The 20,726-nt window shown below is 43.6% G+C and overlaps 1 protein-coding gene across 2 annotated transcripts in view; it reads right to left on the bottom strand.

Moving 5' to 3' along the window:
* NCKAP5 (NCK associated protein 5) overlaps positions 1 to 20,726 on the bottom strand; it is a 797,038-nt gene that overhangs the window by 98,004 nt on the left and 678,308 nt on the right. For both annotated transcript variants that reach the window (XM_081814565.1, XM_081814566.1), the window contains 4 exons: positions 17,291 to 17,392; positions 12,016 to 12,204; positions 3,630 to 7,405; positions 2,737 to 2,914 (listed from right to left, as the gene is read on the bottom strand). In XM_081814565.1, coding sequence (XP_081670691.1) covers positions 2,737 to 2,914; positions 3,630 to 7,405; positions 12,016 to 12,204; positions 17,291 to 17,392 — 4,245 coding nt within the window. The remainder of the gene's footprint in view (positions 1 to 2,736; positions 2,915 to 3,629; positions 7,406 to 12,015; positions 12,205 to 17,290; positions 17,393 to 20,726) is intronic.

Below are 20,726 nucleotides of genomic sequence, written 5' to 3'. Positions count from 1 at the left end.
ATTGATTTGTTAACGATTTTTATTTTGTCCAGTGATAGTTAAATAGGAGCCTGGAGCTGCCTTCCTTTGAGACTTCTCATTTCACAAGATTATCTGACTCCACAGGAAGGAAGGACTTATGACATGCCGCAATAGAGCACATTTCTTTCTTCCTTATTTACTTAATACTGATGCAATCTTTCCTGGGGATGCCTTTTCCCCTCTTATAATGATTTTATATAATTTAAGCAAAAGTATAGAGTAACATGGCCCTTGTCTAAATTACACAAAAATTAGAGCTAAGTGGTCTGTAAATGATGGCCTAAGTGGGGACATAAGCCTCTAATTAAGGCTCTGAAAGGAGAAAAAGATTTAATTCAGCAAAGAATTAATGGGACTTTTACGCATATTTTAAAATGTATCTAGCAATCCTGAAAATGGATATGGATACGCAGTTACTAGCAGACTAAGTGGAGGTCGGCTACATACATTGTTGTATGCATGGAAATAATCTTTGTATTATAATCACCACAGATTAAAATAACTAAAATCCCTGAGGACCCTCATAACGAAATATAGTCTTGGTTTGTAAAGGGAAGAGACTGTGATATAAGATTTTGAACAGTGACTTTATTAAGAAAAAAAAATGTGATATGTAATGTATTATGTGCAGCTATTGTTTTCATCCCAAGTGACTACAATGAGAAGAATCTTTTGCAACACAGTTTAAAATAAGCAGATAGCAAATTTACCTTGAGCCCTAGTAGGGGAAAATTCCCTCAAACTCTGAATTTTAAGAGGTTCATGGGTATTCCCATCAATGTGCTATGGTATTAGAATATATCCTATTTTGCATCTAATTTCCTTCCTGTGTAGGCTTATAACATATAATAAATAGGTTTTCACTGGTCGTCTTGTACTAGTCCCCAAGGAGACTATGGCAATGTCCTCTCTGAAATTAGTAATTCCACGTTGATAATTATGGAGATGAAACAAAAAAACATTACATTTTACATTAAAAAAAAAAAAAGACTGGCTGGTCAACTATCCAGGTTAATAATATTCCTCTGTATGGAAAAGCTTCCCAGCATGACTAATTTCCTCTTGTAGCTAACTAGAAAAAAATTAGCATATCCCAATTGATTATGTATTTTGGGGTGGTTAGGGAATCTTTGTACTTCACAGAAAATAGTAAGAGTGTTTCTTCTAGATATTCTGGAAGGACTAAAGGACACTTATTACTACACTGTGAAAGACTGAAGACGGAAGAACGAAAAGCACAGAAATCACTTTAGCATTAGGAAGTAACAAGTAAGGAAAAATGAAATTGTAAAAGCCAAACAGAGGGTCTTTTTGTTTTTTTGCTATTTCTATGCAGTGAAGATACACCCTAAGCTGTCAGAACCATATTAAATGGGGCATAGTTAAATTGAGTGCCTCAGATAAGGGGCTCTGCCAGGCTATCAAAGTTTTAGATCAGTTGGATTGACTTTCTGGCATATTGCACATTTCCACACGTTCATTCTCTCTCTTCCCTTTCAGTGACACTACAAGGGCAGCCTTAGATATGCTTATAATTTGTGATTTTTTATAATGTAGGGGACATCTACGTTTTCAAAGAAGGGAGGATACCACGGAAGCCCAGAAGAGAAAAAGGGGGAAAAGAAAAAAATAAACAACCTTCTGCAACAAACATAGTTCCCATAGGATTTCCGAGAGTTTGATATAAAAGACGTTATAGCTCTTCAGGGTCCAGAGCTCTTTGAAGGAAAAATGTGCATTTGTTGTCAAATTGAAGTATGTCTATGAAATTCTAAGGAACCCTAAACATCAATAAGTTATTAAACTAATAATTAATAACTAATAATGCCAATCACGATTACTCCTAAAATCGCCTCTAAACCACTCCAGAAAAAAAATGTATAATTACCAGGTTTTCCCTAAGAAAATAGTAGCAGGTACCATACTTTACAATCTCTTTGATTGCAGTACAAAAATATATGGATACAGTAATTCTGTAAAAAGAATATTTTTGTTTATGCGAGTGCTTCAGAACTTACATAAAGAAACAATGAACATCACCAAATCAATTATGCAAGAACAGAAAGAATATAAGGAGACTCAGTGCAAATTAAGGTAATTTTAAAACAAAACTATTATCTGAAACTAGCACGTCCTAGGGAAATAGAAAAATGCCCTTTTTGCCCATTTTTTAAAGGAAATTACCCCCTGAGTTCTGGTTCTCACAATTAAGAGACTGAATAATAGGGAGTCAAGTTCCAAAACAGATTTCTTGGTGAGAGGAATTGGTACATAGATAGAACTTCCAGAAAAAATGAACAGTGCTTAAACCAAATCATCGAAATGGCCAATATTCTCTCCAATTGTTTAGCACTTTTAGTTTCCATAATCACGTCCATTCCTTTTTGTGTCACTGGGAACGAAGGAAGATATGATCCAAACAAATCCCCTGCACAAGAGTATAATTTGAAGATGACACCTGACACCACAGTGTCATTTGCCGGTACTCTGTCTGGTTCCACCGTCCTTCTGAAAGGGGACTAACACAGCAGCCTTACTGGAGGGAGCGGCCCATTTGCAATCTCGCCGCCACCTCTCTGCGAGAATCTGTCATCAGCTTTCTCTCCTTTTTCTGGAACTACCACCCCCCCTTCTCTTGCTCATTTATTTCCAGCAGCAAAGGCAGAAAGAACCCAAGCAGGTTCATTTCAGAACCGGGATGGGTGGAGCACTTACCAGGGAGCCTTTCGGTATTTCCACATCAGCTTTGGTTTTGATGTTTTTCTTGTGGTTTCCTTGAGTGCTCGCAGAGCTACCAGTGAGACAGGAGCCCTGGGAGCTGCCCTTTAACACATTCCTGCAGGAAACATCATTTGATCCACTTTCTGTCTGTTGAGCTGCTTTCTTATCAACTCTGCAGGTAGAAAGTGATTCCTCCGATAAATTACATTGCTCTTCTTCAATCACTACTTTTCCCAATCCTTTCATGTTTAAAGTAAGCTCTTTGTATCTCTTTGTCTTTAAACCTTTGAGCCATAAATGTTCGTCAGTGGCCTTGATCACATCTTCATCTGACATTCCAGTAGTGTGTCAGTTTAGATTTGACAATAATTTATTTTTATTTTTAACTGCTTGTGAGGTGGGGGGAGGAGGGAACAAATTAAAAGCCACCGAGGAGTGATTGCTAAATACACGTCTGGCTTCAGATCAGCGGGAAATGTAATTACCTCTGCAAAGTTTCTAAGTATACGTTTGCTTGGTACAATCAGTGAGGTCGGCATACCTTAAAATGTATGTATAATTTTCTTCCATTTCATGCCATGTGGGTACATTCACAGTTCCAGTGTAGGCTGAATTTCTATCAACCTTGATAAAACTTACCATTCTTTCATTTCAAAGACCATTGGTTTGGTTAACAAAGTAACATGGACTAAATTACCATTTTATTGCTAACTTTTATTTCATTGTTTAAATTCTGGCTAATGTAGAAAAGACTGCTACTCTGCATTTATGCTTGTATGAAAACATGCTTGACTGGGGTTTAATGTGCAGGAAGTCAACAGCTCTCCCTGCTTTGGGGGGGATCCTTGACAGTGGCCCCCCTCCCCCCATCTTCCCTAACACATTACCTGTTCAAAAGTTCCGTCATAAACGTATCTTTTGTGGAACACATAACAGGGCTGGGTCTATTCCTTGGTTCAAACTTCATTTGGTCATAAATGTCTTGCGGTGTTTTCAGATCATTTTTGCTTTGTAAACTACGGTCTGGACTCTCCACCAACTTGGTGTTCTTGGTAAGTTCATTTTCTATTTTACACTGCAGCTCAGGCTTCTTTTTCTCTTTTTTCTTCTCTGATTTTTGTTGTTTGTTTCCAAACCCCAAACCTTTTGCATCTTTTTTTTCCACTTTGGTTTTGGAGACATCCATTTTCCTGCCACTGAGAGCTGGAAGTCTACTCCTCCGAAAACCAAACCAGCTGGCAAAAGAAGGCCCGGGCTTTGGCTTTGCTTCCACAGAGGGGGACTTTGTTTGCACTTGGCCCTTTTCCACATTTTCCTGAATGCACAACATGACCTTTTCTTCAATTGTGGGTGAGAGGGGGGTTTCGGGGCTCACAGCGCCAGTCCTGGCTGTAGAAGTATCTGGACACCTTCCAGAAGTTTCTAGCTTGGAGGTCATGCTTGTTTCAAAATTAGTTGGACGCTGCATCCTCCCCGGATTCTGCAGGGCTCGTGGGCAGTCTGTTGGGGTGGGTGGGCATCTGTAGGGATTGCTGCTTGGTTCCTCGGGGAGAGCCTCACTGGGACACCCTCCCTGGGTGTAGCCCTGCTCACCTTCCGTTCCGCACGGGGCGGGGGGCTCTTCAGATTTTGCAGGGACCCTCAAAGGCAACTTGCTTGGGCTCCCATGCTGGCTGCTAGAGCTGCCTGCACTCCCTAGGGAGTCTTGCCTGGAGGAGGGATGCCCCAGAGGCCTCCCCGCACCGGGGAGACTGTCAGACATGGGGGCAGAAGGGGTCTTGTTGGGCGAGCCTTCGGTGGAGGAACTCTGCCGGGTGAGGGAATTGCCTCTCTCAGCAGTGTTGGTGATAATCTGAGTTCGAACTCTGCCGGGCCCTTCCATGGGGGGTGTAGGGGGCTTGTCTCCTGAGTGAGTGCTGAAACTCTGGCTGCGGGCTTTGGCTCCATTCATGCCTAGGGCTGGTTTTAGGTGTGGCTTATTGGAGGAAAGGGATCTTTTCACAGACTTGTTTTCTACCCCATCTTTTCCATCAGCCCCAGGGATGCTGTTTTCCAATGACTCTGGCATTGCTGTTTCCAGGTGAAGCCCTTCAGCCAGACTGTCTTGTGCCTGAAAACCCAGTGGAGTCACATTTCTTTCACCTGCTGTGGTCTCCAGGCTCACTGGATTCCCGGCGCCCTCGGGCTTAGACTTGCTCACAGCCACAGAACTTTTAGACGCTTCATTCAGACTGTCTTTTTCATGTTTCCCTGGCACCGTGGAGCTTTTCCTGAGCAACTGGGGAGACTTCATGAGAACCTTGAGCCCAACTGGGAGGCGAGTTCTCAGGCCTTTCTCATGAGCGTTTTGACAACCATGTGGGGTGTTATGGCTTTTGGAGGATGGTGATGATGAGTGACTGCTAACCTGAGGTGATGGTGACTCATTCACCCCTAAGAAGGAAGGCTTAGGTGATGTGGGGACACAGTCGTTCAGTTGTCCTTTTCTTCCCGGAGACATACTATTGGAGGACAGGATTTCCAGTGGGTCATGGGCTGAAGGACAATTCTTGGGAGTTGGTAACCCAGTGTCTGTCTGTGTGGTCCCAAGCGTTTGGTGAGGTGGGGTTTTGGGGACACCTCTCTTTGGAGAGACCTTTGGGGGCCCTGGGGTCATCACAGCAAAGGAGCTGGAGGGGGTATGCGTCGAACATCTGGTTTGAATCCCTGTTTCTGTGGAGGGCGGAGGGTGAGTGAAGACAGGCTTTCTGAAGGCCACAGAAGCTTTCTTCCCCGGCACTTCTGCCATGATCTGATTAGAAGAAATAATAGGAACAGAGGATCCTTTCAGAGGGGGTGGTTTGTATACGGTCCTTGCTGCTTCACTGGGGACCCTGGTTTCTGGCTTGGCAGATGAGGGTGGTGGCAAATAGTCATAACTGGGCCTGATGAGAAGGGAGCCTGACCTGTCTGGAGGCGGTGGGGGGGACGGGGACTTCCTCCCTGCCTCTGGCCCAGAGTCACAGTGTTTGTCCCTCGTCGGGGATTCTCCATTGTCACCAGGCTCAGTGAGGGACTTTGGCAGCAACTGTGACGCTGGGATCTGACTCTTGGAGCACGGGACCCAATCCTTTCTGCTGGACATTTTGGAGCCATGAGGCAATTGGCTGGGGTATTTTGGAATGTGTGAATCTGGCCGTAAATCAAAAAGGGGCGCCAGGCCCTCAGTCTTCTTAAACCGTGAGAGTTTCCCAGGAGCTAAGGCTGGTGATTTCTCAAGAGACACTGGGCCAGAGGAGGGGACCCTCGCGGAGGCTTCGGGCTCCCTTATTCTTGATTTCTGAGGTGAAGCCTTGCCCCTGGCAGGGATTTTTGTCAGACTCTGCTTTTGATAGATACCCATGGACACTGAAGACCTGGAATTACTCTTGCATGACAAGTTGAGTGTTGGTTTGGCCGGTCTTCGTCGCTGAGTACTTTGCGTTACTGTCCTGGGGCTGAAAGAGCCACTGGGTGCCACAGCAGCATTATCTACGTCACCTTTTGGAATGTTTTTCTCAGTTTCCTCTTCAGGTCTCTTTAGGAAAGTGTAGTCTCTCGCAGCAGCTCCTGGCTGTAAATGAACAATTCCCTGAGGTAAAAGTTCAGTGTGTTCTGCCTTGGGCCCAGTAGGGGCCTGGTTGATGGAGATCTCATTTCTGGTAACAGTGACAATGCCCGTCTGGTGAGAGCTGAATTCAATGGGCTCGCCATCGTCCGCATCAAATATAACAGTAATGCATTCTTCTGAAGAAGTCCTTTTTACAACCCTTTGCTGCTTAATGAAGCTGAACGTCTTTGGCCGACTCTCTAAGGGGATGGGCACTTGTTTTTCCTCCTCATCAGGAGACCCAGTTTGAGATTTTCCAAATCCCAGGAGGATGTCCAGATTCTCCATGGACTTGTCAGTGTCAGCAGTCAGTGACAAGTCTGAAGGGCTTTTCTCGTCACTGCTACCTATGTGCAACTCGTCGAGGGCTTCATTGTCATCGGTGTCTGAAAGCTGGAGACTGAGAGCCACACAGCCAGAACCAGGGCCGCGTGGCTCCCTCTCTCTCCGTACCTGAGGCACCTGCATGCTTGGGCACAGCTTCCTCTCCAAGGGGCATTTGCTGGCACAACTGGTCAGCTTTTCAGGCCTTTCCCTGGGGTAAACTGAGGACGCGCCTTCTGAAAAGTGTTTTCTATTCAGCTCCCAGCCAAATAGGCTGTCAGAAACACTGTGGGTTAATTTACGACTGTGCAGCCTGCAGCCCTGGCTTGGAACCGCCTGGAGCAAGGCTAAGGAGGAAGAGTCCTCATCGGCATCATCGTGGGAATCTGTGTCATAAACAAATGTCTCGTGGGGCTCCTTGCAGGGGCTCCTCCTGTCAGCCGGTTTGCAGGGGGGATAGTCCTTGAGGCTGCTACTCTTAATTCCTGGTGAATATATCCCTTCATTGGAGTTCATGCAATCTTTATAACCCCATTTGGTTATCACTGACGGGGGTTCAAGTAGCACTTTTCGTTTCTGTAGCTTCCTCAGTCCTTCCAAAATGTGACTTTCCTTGATACGAGTTGGAGGTAGTTCATCTGTAGGACTAGCAAAGCCACTCGGGAGCGAAGAGTCAATACTTAGCCTTTTATCCCAGTTTTGTGATGATTTCTAGGAAAGAAAAGTAGGTATCAGAAATCACTGAACCATGTGGATCACAACTGTAAAAAGGAAAAGTCTGTCATTAGACTCGATTCTAGTGGTTAAGTATTCATCTATAAATGCATATTTTAATTAATTAATGCAAATTAATCATTAACTATGCAGCAAATCTTTGCTTTGCCAGCTTCTGAGCTAAGGAGCCCATGATATAATGAAGTAGTAGATAAGCACCCTGCCCTCGAGGAGCATGCAAGCCAGCAGGGGAGAGGAGACTGGGCACAAATAATCAGAAGTCAAGGGAGCAAATGACAAATACAAATGTAGTAGGAACTCCAGAAATTCAGAGGAGAGAGATCAAACCTCTGCTAGGAAAAACCATGAAAGGCATACGAGGAGGTTTTTGTTTTTTGTTTTGTTTTGTTTTGAAACCTGCCTAGCCCTTGAATGAAGGATGAGTTTGCCTTAGTTGAAAAATGGGGGAAATGATTTCTGGGTAGAAGAAGTGGGATGTCAAAGATCTGAATTGTGGAGATAGGTTCAAGGTACACTTAGGAAATAACCGCAAGACTATATGGCCTCACCGTATAGTGTTTACAAGAGGTAGAGAGGGCAAATGGAAAAGCAAGTTGGTCCCCATCTCTATGGTCCCTTCCACTCTAAGATTTGATAGTTCTATGACTTCATTTGATAGAAAGGGAACATCTGTGAAACACATACATACATACCTAGCCATGGGACCTTGGCTGTTAGAATCCTATAGTAATGATTCACCTACCAAGAAAGGTCCATTTCCTGTCCCTCCTACCATCTCAAATACTAGGGCTAGTTTTGACGAAGAAACAACACAGAAAAAGCATCATATCCTGCAGAGACCTTCATATTTTTCACAGTAGTGCTAACAAGAAGTGGAAGGGCAGAAGGAGAGAGCTAGCATTTCCCGAGCTTCTGCTGTGTAGCAGCCACTTGAACAGGGCTTTGATTTAAAATTCAGAACACCACCACAAGGGAGACATTATCAACCCTATTTTACTAGGGAGGAAACTGAGAGGCAGCACGGTTAGTCTGTTGGAGATCACACAGTTAAGGATGAGCTGGAACAACGGTTTCTGCTCTGGTTTCTCGGGCTCTTCCTATGACTCAGTTCCAGAGTGGCGGTGGGCGATTCGCACCCAGGCAGGCTGGCTCTAGCGCCTGCATGCCTATTGGCGATGCCATGATACCGGAGCCAAGCTGGACCTCTGTTCTCTCCTCTGTATTAGTCAAGGTCATAATAGAGACTGTAGGGTCTCCTCACGCCCCTTTCTTGAATGGAACCTGCAGAGTTTAATCATAAACCAAGACTCAGGGAAATCAGTGGATTTGGGCACCGACCACCGACCTCAGTCTTTTTTTTTTTTTTTTTTTAAGGCTGTATGATTAATGGTGAAGAACTTCGGTGAGTGAATCTGGTGGTTTCAGATGTGTGCTCTGTGCCCATCTTGGCTAAGAGCGCAACTCCCATTGGCATCTCCACACTAGCTGCTCCCACCCCATAACTGAACACAGACCGTGTGCTTGTATGCAGAGGTTGAAAAAGTGTCAGAAACTTACATTGGAACCTTGGCCTTTTAGTAAGCGGTGAACATTTGCTTACATTTAAGACATCTCCATTAAAATTACTCTTGCTATCAACAACATATGGTGTTTATTTGTTTTTTTATCTGTTATATGTTTATTGTTTTTAAGTCAAATTATATATTTTCTTCAGAAAATTCTCCACGGTCAGAAGTGGCTGTGGATGGATGCTATTTGGTGATGCTACCCCCTTTCCTCTCCTTTTCCTCTACACCATTAAAAATTTCTTTGGAAATCAGGAGAAATCCCGTTAGTGAGTTTGGGTATTAGAGACTGACATAGGCAGGCTGCTGCTGCTTGGATTTCAAAGAATTTCCAGGATCCTGAGAGTCACATTCACAATAAGAAGAGAAGCCGGCAAAAGTACCCTGCAAGAGCTTGAAAAAGGCAGATTTGTTCAACCCATGGAAGATGTGCTCAGCCCACCTCCCCCTGCTTCTTCATACCCTTTCCCCCTGCGGTCTGATTCATCCCAGGGCCAATGGCTACAAACCTCCCAGGGCCCCGGGCTCTCATCCTGTGAGATTAGTCACATTCCTCAATCAGTTTTCCACAGGATGTCATGGTATTTAATAACTTGAGAAAAGTTTGGGACAGTCTGGAAAATTGAAAAAAATAAAAATAAGAAGAGCATGCATCCCCTGAAGGAGAGATGGGAGCAGGAGCTGACATTCCCACAGAGAGCTTCATGCTTTGCTTGGAAAACAGCTGTTCTTGGGAGCAGTGGAATTGGCTGAAGGGTGCACCTGATAAAGCAGGGGCCTGGGTTTGATGCCCACAGTCCTTTCTTATTTCTTGACTGGAGAACAGTTCTACACATTTTTTCTTAAAGGACATTCTTGGTCTTAATATAACAATCCATCCCAAGCTTGGCTGCTTCAACAAAGCCACTAGAGCAGAATGGTAAAGAGTGAAAGTTCTGGAACCAACTAGCCAGCTCTGCCACTTACTAGCCATGAGAACTTTGGCTAGCTACTTAATTTCTCAGCACCTCCATTTTCTCATCTGTATAACAGGGAAATAGGAGAGCCTATTTACCTAGGCTCTTATGAGCACTGAATGAGCTAATACTTGTGAAATACTATACCAAGGCTGCATCCCACATGGTAAGTACTTGTGACTTAGACCCAGATTCCTCCATGTAGGGCAGCCTAATGCATCTCATGCAGGCTTCCTTTCTGTTTCCATACAGAACAATATTAAAAAAAATACTTGTGAATTATAAAAGAGCCATTGGTCATATATTTATTATTCTGTAAGTTAATATTGTAGTCCCATTCAAATTCATATTCTATGAGTTTATTATTTAAGTGAATACTAAATGAGTACATGGCACATGGTAAGCACTGTAGAAGTTCCTGAAATAATATAAATTTAAATGTCTCGATGGGGGTGGGTCCAGTTTGCTGGGTCCTTGAGAACTGGGACTCTTCCCTGTGACATCTCCAGATCACGGCCACCTGAGTGTGTACAAAGTGCAGAAGAACTTAATTTCTCTGTTTTCAGGGAAGAGGTTTCCCTACAAGATCAAAGATTATTCAAATTGGAAGAATTTCAGAAAAAAAAGTCAAGGCAAGACAAAGAAAGACAAGATTAAGGCTCTGAGTAGGAGAGGGAGGAAGAAGGTGAGTGAAGAGAGCAGAGCAGGGGCCATGGAGCCCGTGACAACAACAAAGACAGGGAACATCCCTGACCGGGCTTCCCAGTGTGTTAAGAGCCAGGCCCCAGCAGACATTACTCAGAACTCTGAACATCTGCTCAGAAGGAACGACTCTGATAATATACACACTTCATATTAGGAGGCTGAGTCCAAGGGAATAAGCTTGAAATTCAAGCTCAAAATCTTTTTCCAAGTTCTTATTCAGAATATGACAAAGCTACTCCCTCACTACTATTTTCTGGCAGTTACGGGCTCTTCCTGGTTTCTACGCTTCCAAATCATAAATGGAGTTTACACAAATGATAGAAACATGACCTCCAAGCCTTCTGATTCAGGGTTTCCATGCTTGTGTACTCTTTGCTTCTCTTCAACATCGGGAAGCTGCAAAGACAGCTATTCCAAACACTCGGCTTACCCCAGTGTGCAAAGGTGTTCGTTCAGAGCCTGAAAGAATCTTCAGTCATGTGGGCCCCCTTTGCAAATGGGAGCCATGGAGCAGCAAGAGTTGGTAAATAACCCAGTACAAGGACTCCTGGCATCTGAGCAGGGGCATGCCTACCTCCACGGAAGCCACGGTCCCTGTCGCCCAATATGGTATTTTCTCTCTCTGCCATACCGCCCTCCAATTTATAGTCAATTAGTGTTTTATGAGGCTATAAAATTGAGAAAAGGAGGTCAATATAATACACGCTATGCTTGAGTAGTAAATTCCGACAAAGCTAATGATACTTTCAAAATTTTGGTCATTTATTCTGAGATGATGCACCACCTCCCTGTTGTCTGGTGGGGGGGTAATATTCTCTTTGAGTTCTCAAGGGATGCTCAGGCTGGGATGCAAGGCTTGGCAAGTGGCCTTGCTCACTCTCATTTGCAGTGGACATTTACAAGTCTCTCTGAGCGTCACAGTGATAGAGAGTGTCCATAAAACTAATCGGAATTGTCTGAGTTGGTCTGGAGCGTGGTCAGTTCCATTAGGCCAGGGCTCTGGGTTCCAACTTGATATAAATCTATGAGCTTGGTGGGCTCCAGCAAAGCACAGAAGGAAAATTCTTCCTCCTCCAAACTCCCTCCCATGCCATCCAAGTCATTTGGGTCAAATCATCCCTCTACTCCTCACTTGCTGTGTGACTTCTGGCAAGTGATTTAACCTTTATGAACCAGCTTCCTCTCCCATATCATGGAGAAAATGAGATCCCTGTGTCTAGTTTTGTGAGGAGTAAATGAACAGGTACTAAGCAAAGGGTCATTCCCTTCTTAGCTCTCCCACCCACTTTCCACCTTCCTACCGGAAGAGGATTCTTCTCTGGTTCACCCTGATGATAAAGTGCCTTGAAAGGAGCCTTACCCTTTTCCTGAGGTTCTTTCCATCATGCCACGTGTAGGAGGAACCACTGGAGTACTCGCTGCAGGTGCTCGAAAGGGACAGCTCACTGCTGCTGCAGCTGTTTCGAGGACAGAGATGACCAGGGATGACAACCCCCAAACCAGGGCATTTCAAAGCCCGGACTCCTGATTTTGCATTTGGCTGGCATTCCTAAAAAAAGCAGGAGAGCTCTGAGCAAGGGCTTTGCTTCGGGGACAGCGGATACCAAGTCAACATCATACTGAGGTAGAAAGGAAGGTAGCCCAGTGATGAGAAGCCCAGCTTTTGGGTCAGACAGACTAGGGGTTCCAATCTTGGCTCTGCCTCTTACTAACACACTAGGAGGGATTATTTAATCCCTTAGAGCTACATTTTTAAAAAAGTGAATAATGATAACACTGCCTACGTTATGGGGTTACTGCAAAGACCAAATGGGGTTCCAGATTAGAAGCATATTGCAAAATACCTGGCCTAAGTAGGTGCTTGATTATGATGAGCTGCCATCACCCTTAGGCAGAATTACCACAATGGAAGTTTCCTCCTTTATCCAGGCATACTGGTGAAAGAATCAGATCAATTTTAAGACACAACTAATAGTCCAGAAGAATGAAGACAGGGTAGCATCTTTGGCTGTGGGGTTCAAGAGCATGAGCACTAGACTGGGAGTCTAGCGACCTGGATGTCACATTGCCAGTGGTATGAGATATTGAGCAAAGAAATCATTTAACTTCCATGGACCACAAGGTCTTCCTTTGTAGGTGAGGGAGTTCTACCAGATTACTCCCAGGGTCCCCTATGGCTCTGACAGCCTCATTCCAAGTCAGGAATCAAAGGCCCAGGAAGCCATGGAAACAAGTGGAACACTAGGGCAGAATCATGAGGTTCTGCTGTAAAGGTTATAGAACTTTTCATATCAGCTGGTTGCCCAAATGATAAAAACTGTCACATTGACTAGATTTGGATTCCATGCAAAAGATCCAGGAGGTTAGAATTCTAGAGGGTCTGTAGAGGCACAGGCGACAGAATTGTAAACATCCAGCACATCTTGATAGCCACCTTCTCAGCCCCTAATGTAACAGATGAAGCTCCAAGAGCTGGACAAGCTAAATTAATTTAGCATCCTGATCACGAGAACCAAGTCTCTCCTTACAGTCTCATTCCACCCTCCTATCTATATAAAGCTTGTCTCGGAAAGTCTTTGATGGGGAACCATCTGTCTTTGTGTCATTCGCAGAATGGCAAAGCCTCTTAGTTATGCAATTTATTGACACCTTACAGGCGCCTTTAGTACCTGAGTACTTATCACTGTTCTCCAAATGCAATTCCAGCTGACGGTTCCAGCTGACCGTGACCAAACACCCACTTGAGGAAGGCAAGGCGTGCTGTCCTTGGAGTACTCGAGGTACATGCTAACCCCCCACGTAAGTACAGAGGGTATGTTTAATTTCAGCTCTAATCAATATCCATAATGCTTCACAAGGTTAGATGTTCAGTATCAGGCATCTGCCTGCTCTCAATATCTCATTTTTGCTGCAAAACCATCGCTTTAAGTGATCTAAAAATGCCAAGAAATTTTACTACTCTATTCTTGACCCCCTAGAAATCCGGCTCTGAAGCTCACAGAAAGAAGAAACTTGTCTTAAAATGGAGCATTCAGCAATATCTGTTGATTTATGACCTCATTTACTGCTGCACGTGGCTTGGTTAAGGCGAGTTTGTATTTGTGTCGCGACCGATGCCTACAGGCAGCCGTGCCGTTGTGCGGGAGGGCCCGACACTGACGCATCAGCCACTGCACACATCTGGAACAAGCTTCCAGAAGTCACACATCATGCTCTACTTCTACTTGCGTGCTTTCCACGTTCGCCATCCCCAAACCTCTCGCCTATTTCGTCGTTTGATTAAGCGGCGTGGTGGTTTTCTTTAGGACTGCCTCTGCTCTGACGGGTAGGTCTGTCTCCAGAGAGAGACTGTGTCTATGTCCTGCGCGAGGCCATCCAGATCTAAACTTTTCTAGAAAATATGCCGTCTTCACGCTCTGCACAGCTTCTGGTTACAGCTTGGGCTCCACCTTTTCCCAAAGTACTGAAGCTTATGTGATTTCCCTCTCTCTTCCCCACCTGTTCCTTCCCACCACACCTCTCAACATGGTATCTGTTTTTACAACTCAACTCAATTCGCAGGCCTCTTTCTACACACAAGCATCGGATTCTCCCAGTTGCTGCCCCTGTGTGTACCTCCGGGATGATGTTGGATTCAGAGAACAGGAAATTTGACCTCAGAGCTAGCAAAGGAAGGAACTGCTGCTGCTGCTGCCTTGACCATGACCTTGAGATGCCCAGATGGGATGGAGGATACTTCGGGGAGGTGGGGAAGGCCCATCAGTGCGGTGTAGAGGCAGGTGGGGTTGGGGGTGGCAAGCAGAGAAGTGCAGGCTTCTCGGACTTCAGCGTGCACATGTATCATGTGCGATCTTGCTAAATGCAGATACTGATTCAGGCATTCTGAGGTGGAACTGGAGATGTAGTATTTTGGGGACACTCCCAGATGCTTTGATGCTGCTGGTCTAGGACTTTGAGTAGAAAGCCCTGAGGGGAAGCTATGAGACGGGTCTACCTCCTATGTGGGTTACTTGGTAGCGAGTTGTGTCACCTCACAGGCTGACCTGGACTGTGTGGAGCAGGATGAAGGGAATGGTCGAAGCCTACCCATGGGCCAGTGCACTGGGTGTGTGTGTGTGTGTGTGTGTGTGCACACGCGCGTGCGCGTGGCGGGGCAATTACCGAGTAATTCCTTACAAAGAAGAGGGCTAGGGGCGCCTGGGTGGCTCAGTAGGTTAAGCATCTGCCTTCTGATCAGTTCATGATCTCAGGGTCTTGGATTGAGCCCCGCCTCTGCCTCTGGCTCCCAGCTCAGCAGAGAGTCTGCCTCTGCTTCTCCCTCAGCCAACCCCCTGCTTCTGTGCATGTACTCTCACTCTCTCTCAATTGAATAAATAAAATCTTAAAAAAAAAAAAAAAGAGGGCCAGTCCTCCATACTGGGACATTGTATTTCCCCCACCTTAAACAATCAATGTTTGAATTTAATAAGGGATCCAGAATCTCTGACATCATGGCTGCAAGGCGAGCTCCTTTTTCCTGCAGTTTCCTTCATCTGCATATGATTATCAAGCAGGATTATCTACTGCAGTGAATAACTAACTGCTCTGTGGTTGAGTGCTTGAACTCTAAAGCCATTTACTAGGCTGAAATCCTAGCTCTTCTACTTACTAACTCCTTGACCTTGGGAAAGTTACTTAACCCTTCCATGCCTCAATTTCTTTCTTTGTAAATGGAGATGAGGAAAGCACAGACCACCTAAGATCCCTGTGAAATCTGAACTGCCCCTCGCATATAGTAATGCTTAGTAACATTCAGGTGTTGCTACTATTAGTATTTTTTTAGATACACATGTCTTGACTCTCAAACTAAATCCTAAGTTTATAGTCTCCCAAAGAGACGCTATATTGTGGGCGCCTGGGTGGCTCTGTCGTTGAGCATCTGCCTTCGGCTCAGGTCATGATCCCAGAGTCCTGGGATCGAGCCCCGCATCGGGCTCCCTGCTCGGCGGGAAGCCTGCTTCTCCCTCCCCCACTCCCCCTGCTTGTGTTCCCTCTCTCGCTGTGTCTCCCTCTGTCAAATAAATAAATAAAATCTTTAAAAAAAAAAAAAAGAGACGCTATATTGTACTTACTGTACCAGTGTTGTCTGACACCTAGTACACCAGAACAGGGCTGAGCAAAAGCCAAAAGTGTGGGTGCACTTTGTTTCTGGGAAGTCCTGATACAAGCTTCTGGAGAGACATGCTAGCAGATACCTCTCTGGTATCATTCCCCATCTCTGCCGCGGTGTTCTGTGGCTGAGGCATAGTACCAAGTTCGAAGAAGAATGGAAGAGGGCTAAACAGCAGAGATCCTATTATTGTCCTAATGTTGCTAGCAAGCACCGTGGTACCTGCATTTTATGTCATGTCATCCTCACCACAGTTTTCAGAAACAGAAAAGAAGTATCATTATGCTCGTTTTTCAGATGAGGAAATTGAGGCACAGAGGCATTAAGATCTTGCATAAGGTCCCCCGGCCAGTACAACACTCTAATATTGGGCCCAGGTCTTAGCCCCTCTGCTATACCACCACGTAAGGCCCTTGACAATAAGCAGAACTCCTGGACGAATACTGACCACCAAGCACCCAACTGGGAAGAGTTCTAATTAGTAACAGATAATGATTATTATTAAAATTATTCTCTGCCCAAGAAAATGTATAGTGGTTTCCGCTGTAACGTTATCTTACTTATGTGGACTTCACTGGCAAAATACCCCCTGCTTGCACTATTCGAAATGTACTTTTCTCACTGTGTGTTTTAGACTATTACCGTGGGTGACTCGTAGGCTTTAACATCCTTACTGTGAAAAATGCACTACAAAATCCGCAATTTCAGTTAAAAAAAGGAGACAGGGAGAATGATGGCAAGAGTTTCTTGTGGAAAAACTGCACACTTAAAAAATTCCTGACCTTAAGGCCCTGTGATAGATTGGATGCCATTAAGGTCTTCATGAGTGTTTAAAGTGACAGCATTCCACTGAAATTTAATTCCATTCTAAACTGAGAATATTTACCTTCAATACAGAATATCCTCCGTACACTGATAAAATTATACAGTAAAATCAAAAGCCAATTATCCACAAATGTTCATCCATCATTGTTTTAGGCCTAACATTTTTCATTACATATTTATTTGGCTCTTGTATTTTTCAAGTTACTTGCTTTATGTCAATGAGAGTTAAAAGCCACGCTGGTTAAAGTTTTGCCAAATAAGCACAAAGCTAACCCTAGCTAAAGAAAAAAAATGTATAGCCCATGAATTTTTAAAAGTTCATACATAATATATCATAAAAGTAGGATGAATAATATAGGCCATGGGCTTTAATAAAAAGCTCCTTGACCATTTCTCAGAGACTTTGAGATGTAATCAATACTCAAAAAGGTATCTTGGGGACAAAGCCAAGATTTATGGTATTTTTGCCGGGAGTGACACTTTCTGCTTACTCTATCAGCTGGGGGACATGATATTGAATTTCAGAGAACACAAGAAAGGGAGGTATTTTTATCTGCCTGACAATGCTTCAAGGATGCACTTTATGGTTCACTTGTGACATCACATTTGATGGAAGGAAAATAACCTAAACAAGAGATCTGAAGGTAAGAGGGATACTCACATGCATCTCAACATCAGTCCGTGACCGCGTCAGACTTCGGCTTCTTTCCACATCTGAAAGCAAATCTCCGGATGAAAGATCTAAGATGCGTGAGTGAAGTTTCTAGGTAAAAACAAGCAGAAACATTGCATAGTGATGACTTAATTGTTTGTTTCAAAATCCTGCCTCCGACAGCTAAATCTCCAAGGAGCTGACGTTTCTAGATTAGATAATACATAGCTTAACTCAAAGAAGTTTATTCTGGTTTATCGGCAACCCATAATATATACATAGATATATATAGATATATCTATATATGTGCAAACTTGAACTTATAAATAATAATCACAGTCTGTCAGTCATCTGTGTTGGAAAATCAGTAGTAGGAAAAAGAAAGTAGTAGGTGGAAAATAAGTAGCAGGAAAAATGTGAATCATCCAATACACTTACAGGCTAGTATGAAAATTAACTTTTGATATTCACATTAGAAAACAATCCCCATGTTAACCTTATTATGTTGAGCAGCGGTTAAAATCTGAGCAAATAATTATAAAAGTGACCTTATTTTTAAACAGCATTGATCTTGTGAAATCTTCCCTTGGACACATTTTAACTCAAAGTCATTAATGTCATCTGTTAGGAACAATTAATGTGAATAGAAAATAATTGCATCTGGGATCTGGGGACTTGGGAGGATTTTGTGCATTAATATTCACATGCTATTTGATTATATACTCAATTCTTTATTTCAGCTTTGCTGTGGAGGCCGGCTAAACCAGGGACATTTCACTATATTAATCTTTATACTAATTACTAAGGCTTTTCTGTGGATATTAAATTTGATCTGTTTAATTGCAAATACAATAAAACTCTTGATTTATGTCTAATGTTTCTGCTAGGCTGATGACATTTTAAAATGGTACTTGTAGCCTGGTTTGTCTTGGTTACAACTTTTGTGACTTCAGACACTAAAAAATCAAATTGAGTAGGTAAATAATATGGCTAAGCATGCCACCCTCACCTCTGCAAAGTTTTTCTGTTCCTTTTCCTCCCTGGAAAGGCCTTGCTGCATACTGATGTTGATCTAGGAAATGTCTCAGATTCTGTGCCACTAATTAATGTTAGGATCATCTTGGAGTACAGGGGTGGCCCCATGGGTCCCTCTGTCCCCGCAGACCTACCATGTTGTCAACAGGGACCATAAACTCCACGAACACGAGGCACATTCACTACGTTCTCCATCAGACTACTCCCCGCAGCCTGAACTTGCGTGAGAGCCGTGTGTACTTGCTTCGCTGGCCACTCAACAAACAAGGCTACAGCAGCAGATAGAGGGAGGGCGCCCAGGTAGGACTGTGTTGCATCCCTCTGCAGGAGCAAAGGTATTTTTTTCTGCTATGGATCGTCCTCCTTCTTCCCAGTGAAGCTCTAAATCACTCTTTGCTTCAGACCAATACTTGGGCTTCTCCCAATCTGTTTGGGAGCTACTTTCACCAAAAAGGGCTTAAATCCTAACCTTGGTTGCCTGTTATTTTGAAAATTCTAATTTCTCCAACAGAGCTAAGGCATCAATAGGTAACTACAATCAGGATGTTGTTTCTGCATGATTTTTATAATCCTTACCCCAAGCTCCCTCTAGAAACTGAATCACCTGGGGGCAACAGTCATTTAATCCCCGGGACCTGTCACAGTGTGTAATACTCAGTGAGTAGCAAGTACCCTACTGATACTTGTTGTAGTCCATACAGAAAAAGATGTCTTTATATTTTTCCCACCCACATATAGGTTTTAAAGCTTGAGAGAGTACCAAAAGAATGATAATGTTCTGAGACCTAAGGAAACACTTATCAATATGCAAACAGTCCAAGAAGTTATAGGAAATGACATTCAAGAAAAGAAATGATGAATTTAAGTGGTATGTCATGTGATTTTAGGGAAAAGTCTTTCTAGATTAGACATCTAAGGTAATTTGGTTCATGGTTGCTCTTCACTCCTTATCAAATACATGATGTCATCCTTTGCTTTCTGCATGAATATATATATAAATGCATCCTCCTAAATGATGTTATATTTTAGCAGTTTATACCCAAACACTCAGTTCCTCTCAGTTGAAGTCAGTAACACTGTGTGGGAGAGGGGACAGGTCCTGGGACAAGGGGACAGGTGACCTGAGCTTCAGCTCCGTCTGAGGCTCAGTGTTACCAGGTCTTGGGAATGTAACTGAAGCTCTCTGTCTCAGATTCCTCCCTGGTGACAGACGGATGGGAGTGGCTGTTGAACCTACTCTACAGGTAGGGAGAGGAGTTGCCATAGTCAGGACCAAGACTAGATAAGAGAGTACACTGAAATTCACAGAACTAACCAATTCACCAATTAGTTGTCAAAACTGAGAGTTGGTGGTACTAGGTAATCTCTTGAATGCTAAGGCACACGTGAATCCTCTGTTGTTATAGTTTCCACATATGTAAGGCAAATACAAATTGACTTGGCAAACAAAATCTATTTCTGTGTTAAGGCCATAGGCAAGAAAATGGTACGTAAATATCATCTTTTCGCACAACTTGCTTTAAATAACCATGAAAGCTCAGAGATGTTCCACTTCTTTTTTGTTGGTGGTGTCACACTTTCTTAAAATAAGAATTTTTATGAAAGGGTTATATTTTCACACCTATATAGCTGTATTTTATATTATAATAAATATATTCTCACAGAACGCACATACGGGGTATGCAAGAGAATAAGCACATCGCTTTTCAAACTGGTACTGTGATGTTATCTGTGCTTAATAAAGGGCTCGGTGCAAAGTAGGTAGAAGGTATACATGGGGAATTCAATTAAAGCTATTGTCAGAAAGAGTAAAACTGACAGGAGAATACCGTGACCTCTTGAAAGAAGTCTACGTGCTTAGAGGGAAAATTCTCAGCACATACCTACTTATAGGTCATGTTCACTATTAGTGTCCACCTGGATTAACATCTCTCACCTGAAATAATTCAAACTTAGAATTTTTAACCTGAAAAGCTAGAGGAATCTTGGATTGAGATATGATTTTTTTTTAACGTTTTAGACTCGAGAGGTAGCCAGATTATTCAGTATAGGTTTCAAATTGACCTCACATCGCCTCTTATATTATCTCTGTAACTGAGATTCCACTTGGTCTTAGAAACAGAAACTCCCAGCCTCACACATTTCCTAACCAAAGGTCAGTGAGATCTTTTCGCTCAAACGCTCTCTTTGATGAGAACAGACTACCTCTCCCTTCCTGGCAGACTAGTCTCATTGTCTCTGGAATGAGACCCTCTCACTTCCGAGCTGATGCTTTTGTCTATTTTCACATGGTGCACTCTCCCTGCTCCTACCCACCCACCTGAGACCTGCTCATCATGCAGGATTGCATTAAAACCCTTTCCATAAGACTGTCATCTCTAGGCCATAGTGGCTTCCACACCTAGCCAGA

Source organism: Leptonychotes weddellii, chromosome 3 (assembly GCF_054177405.1).
Source record: "Leptonychotes weddellii isolate Sample4059 chromosome 3, ASM5417740v2, whole genome shotgun sequence".
Taxonomy (NCBI): domain Eukaryota; kingdom Metazoa; phylum Chordata; class Mammalia; order Carnivora; family Phocidae; genus Leptonychotes; species Leptonychotes weddellii.
Note: the sequence above shows the minus strand (reverse complement) of the source record. Positions and strands in the feature narration are given on the sequence as shown.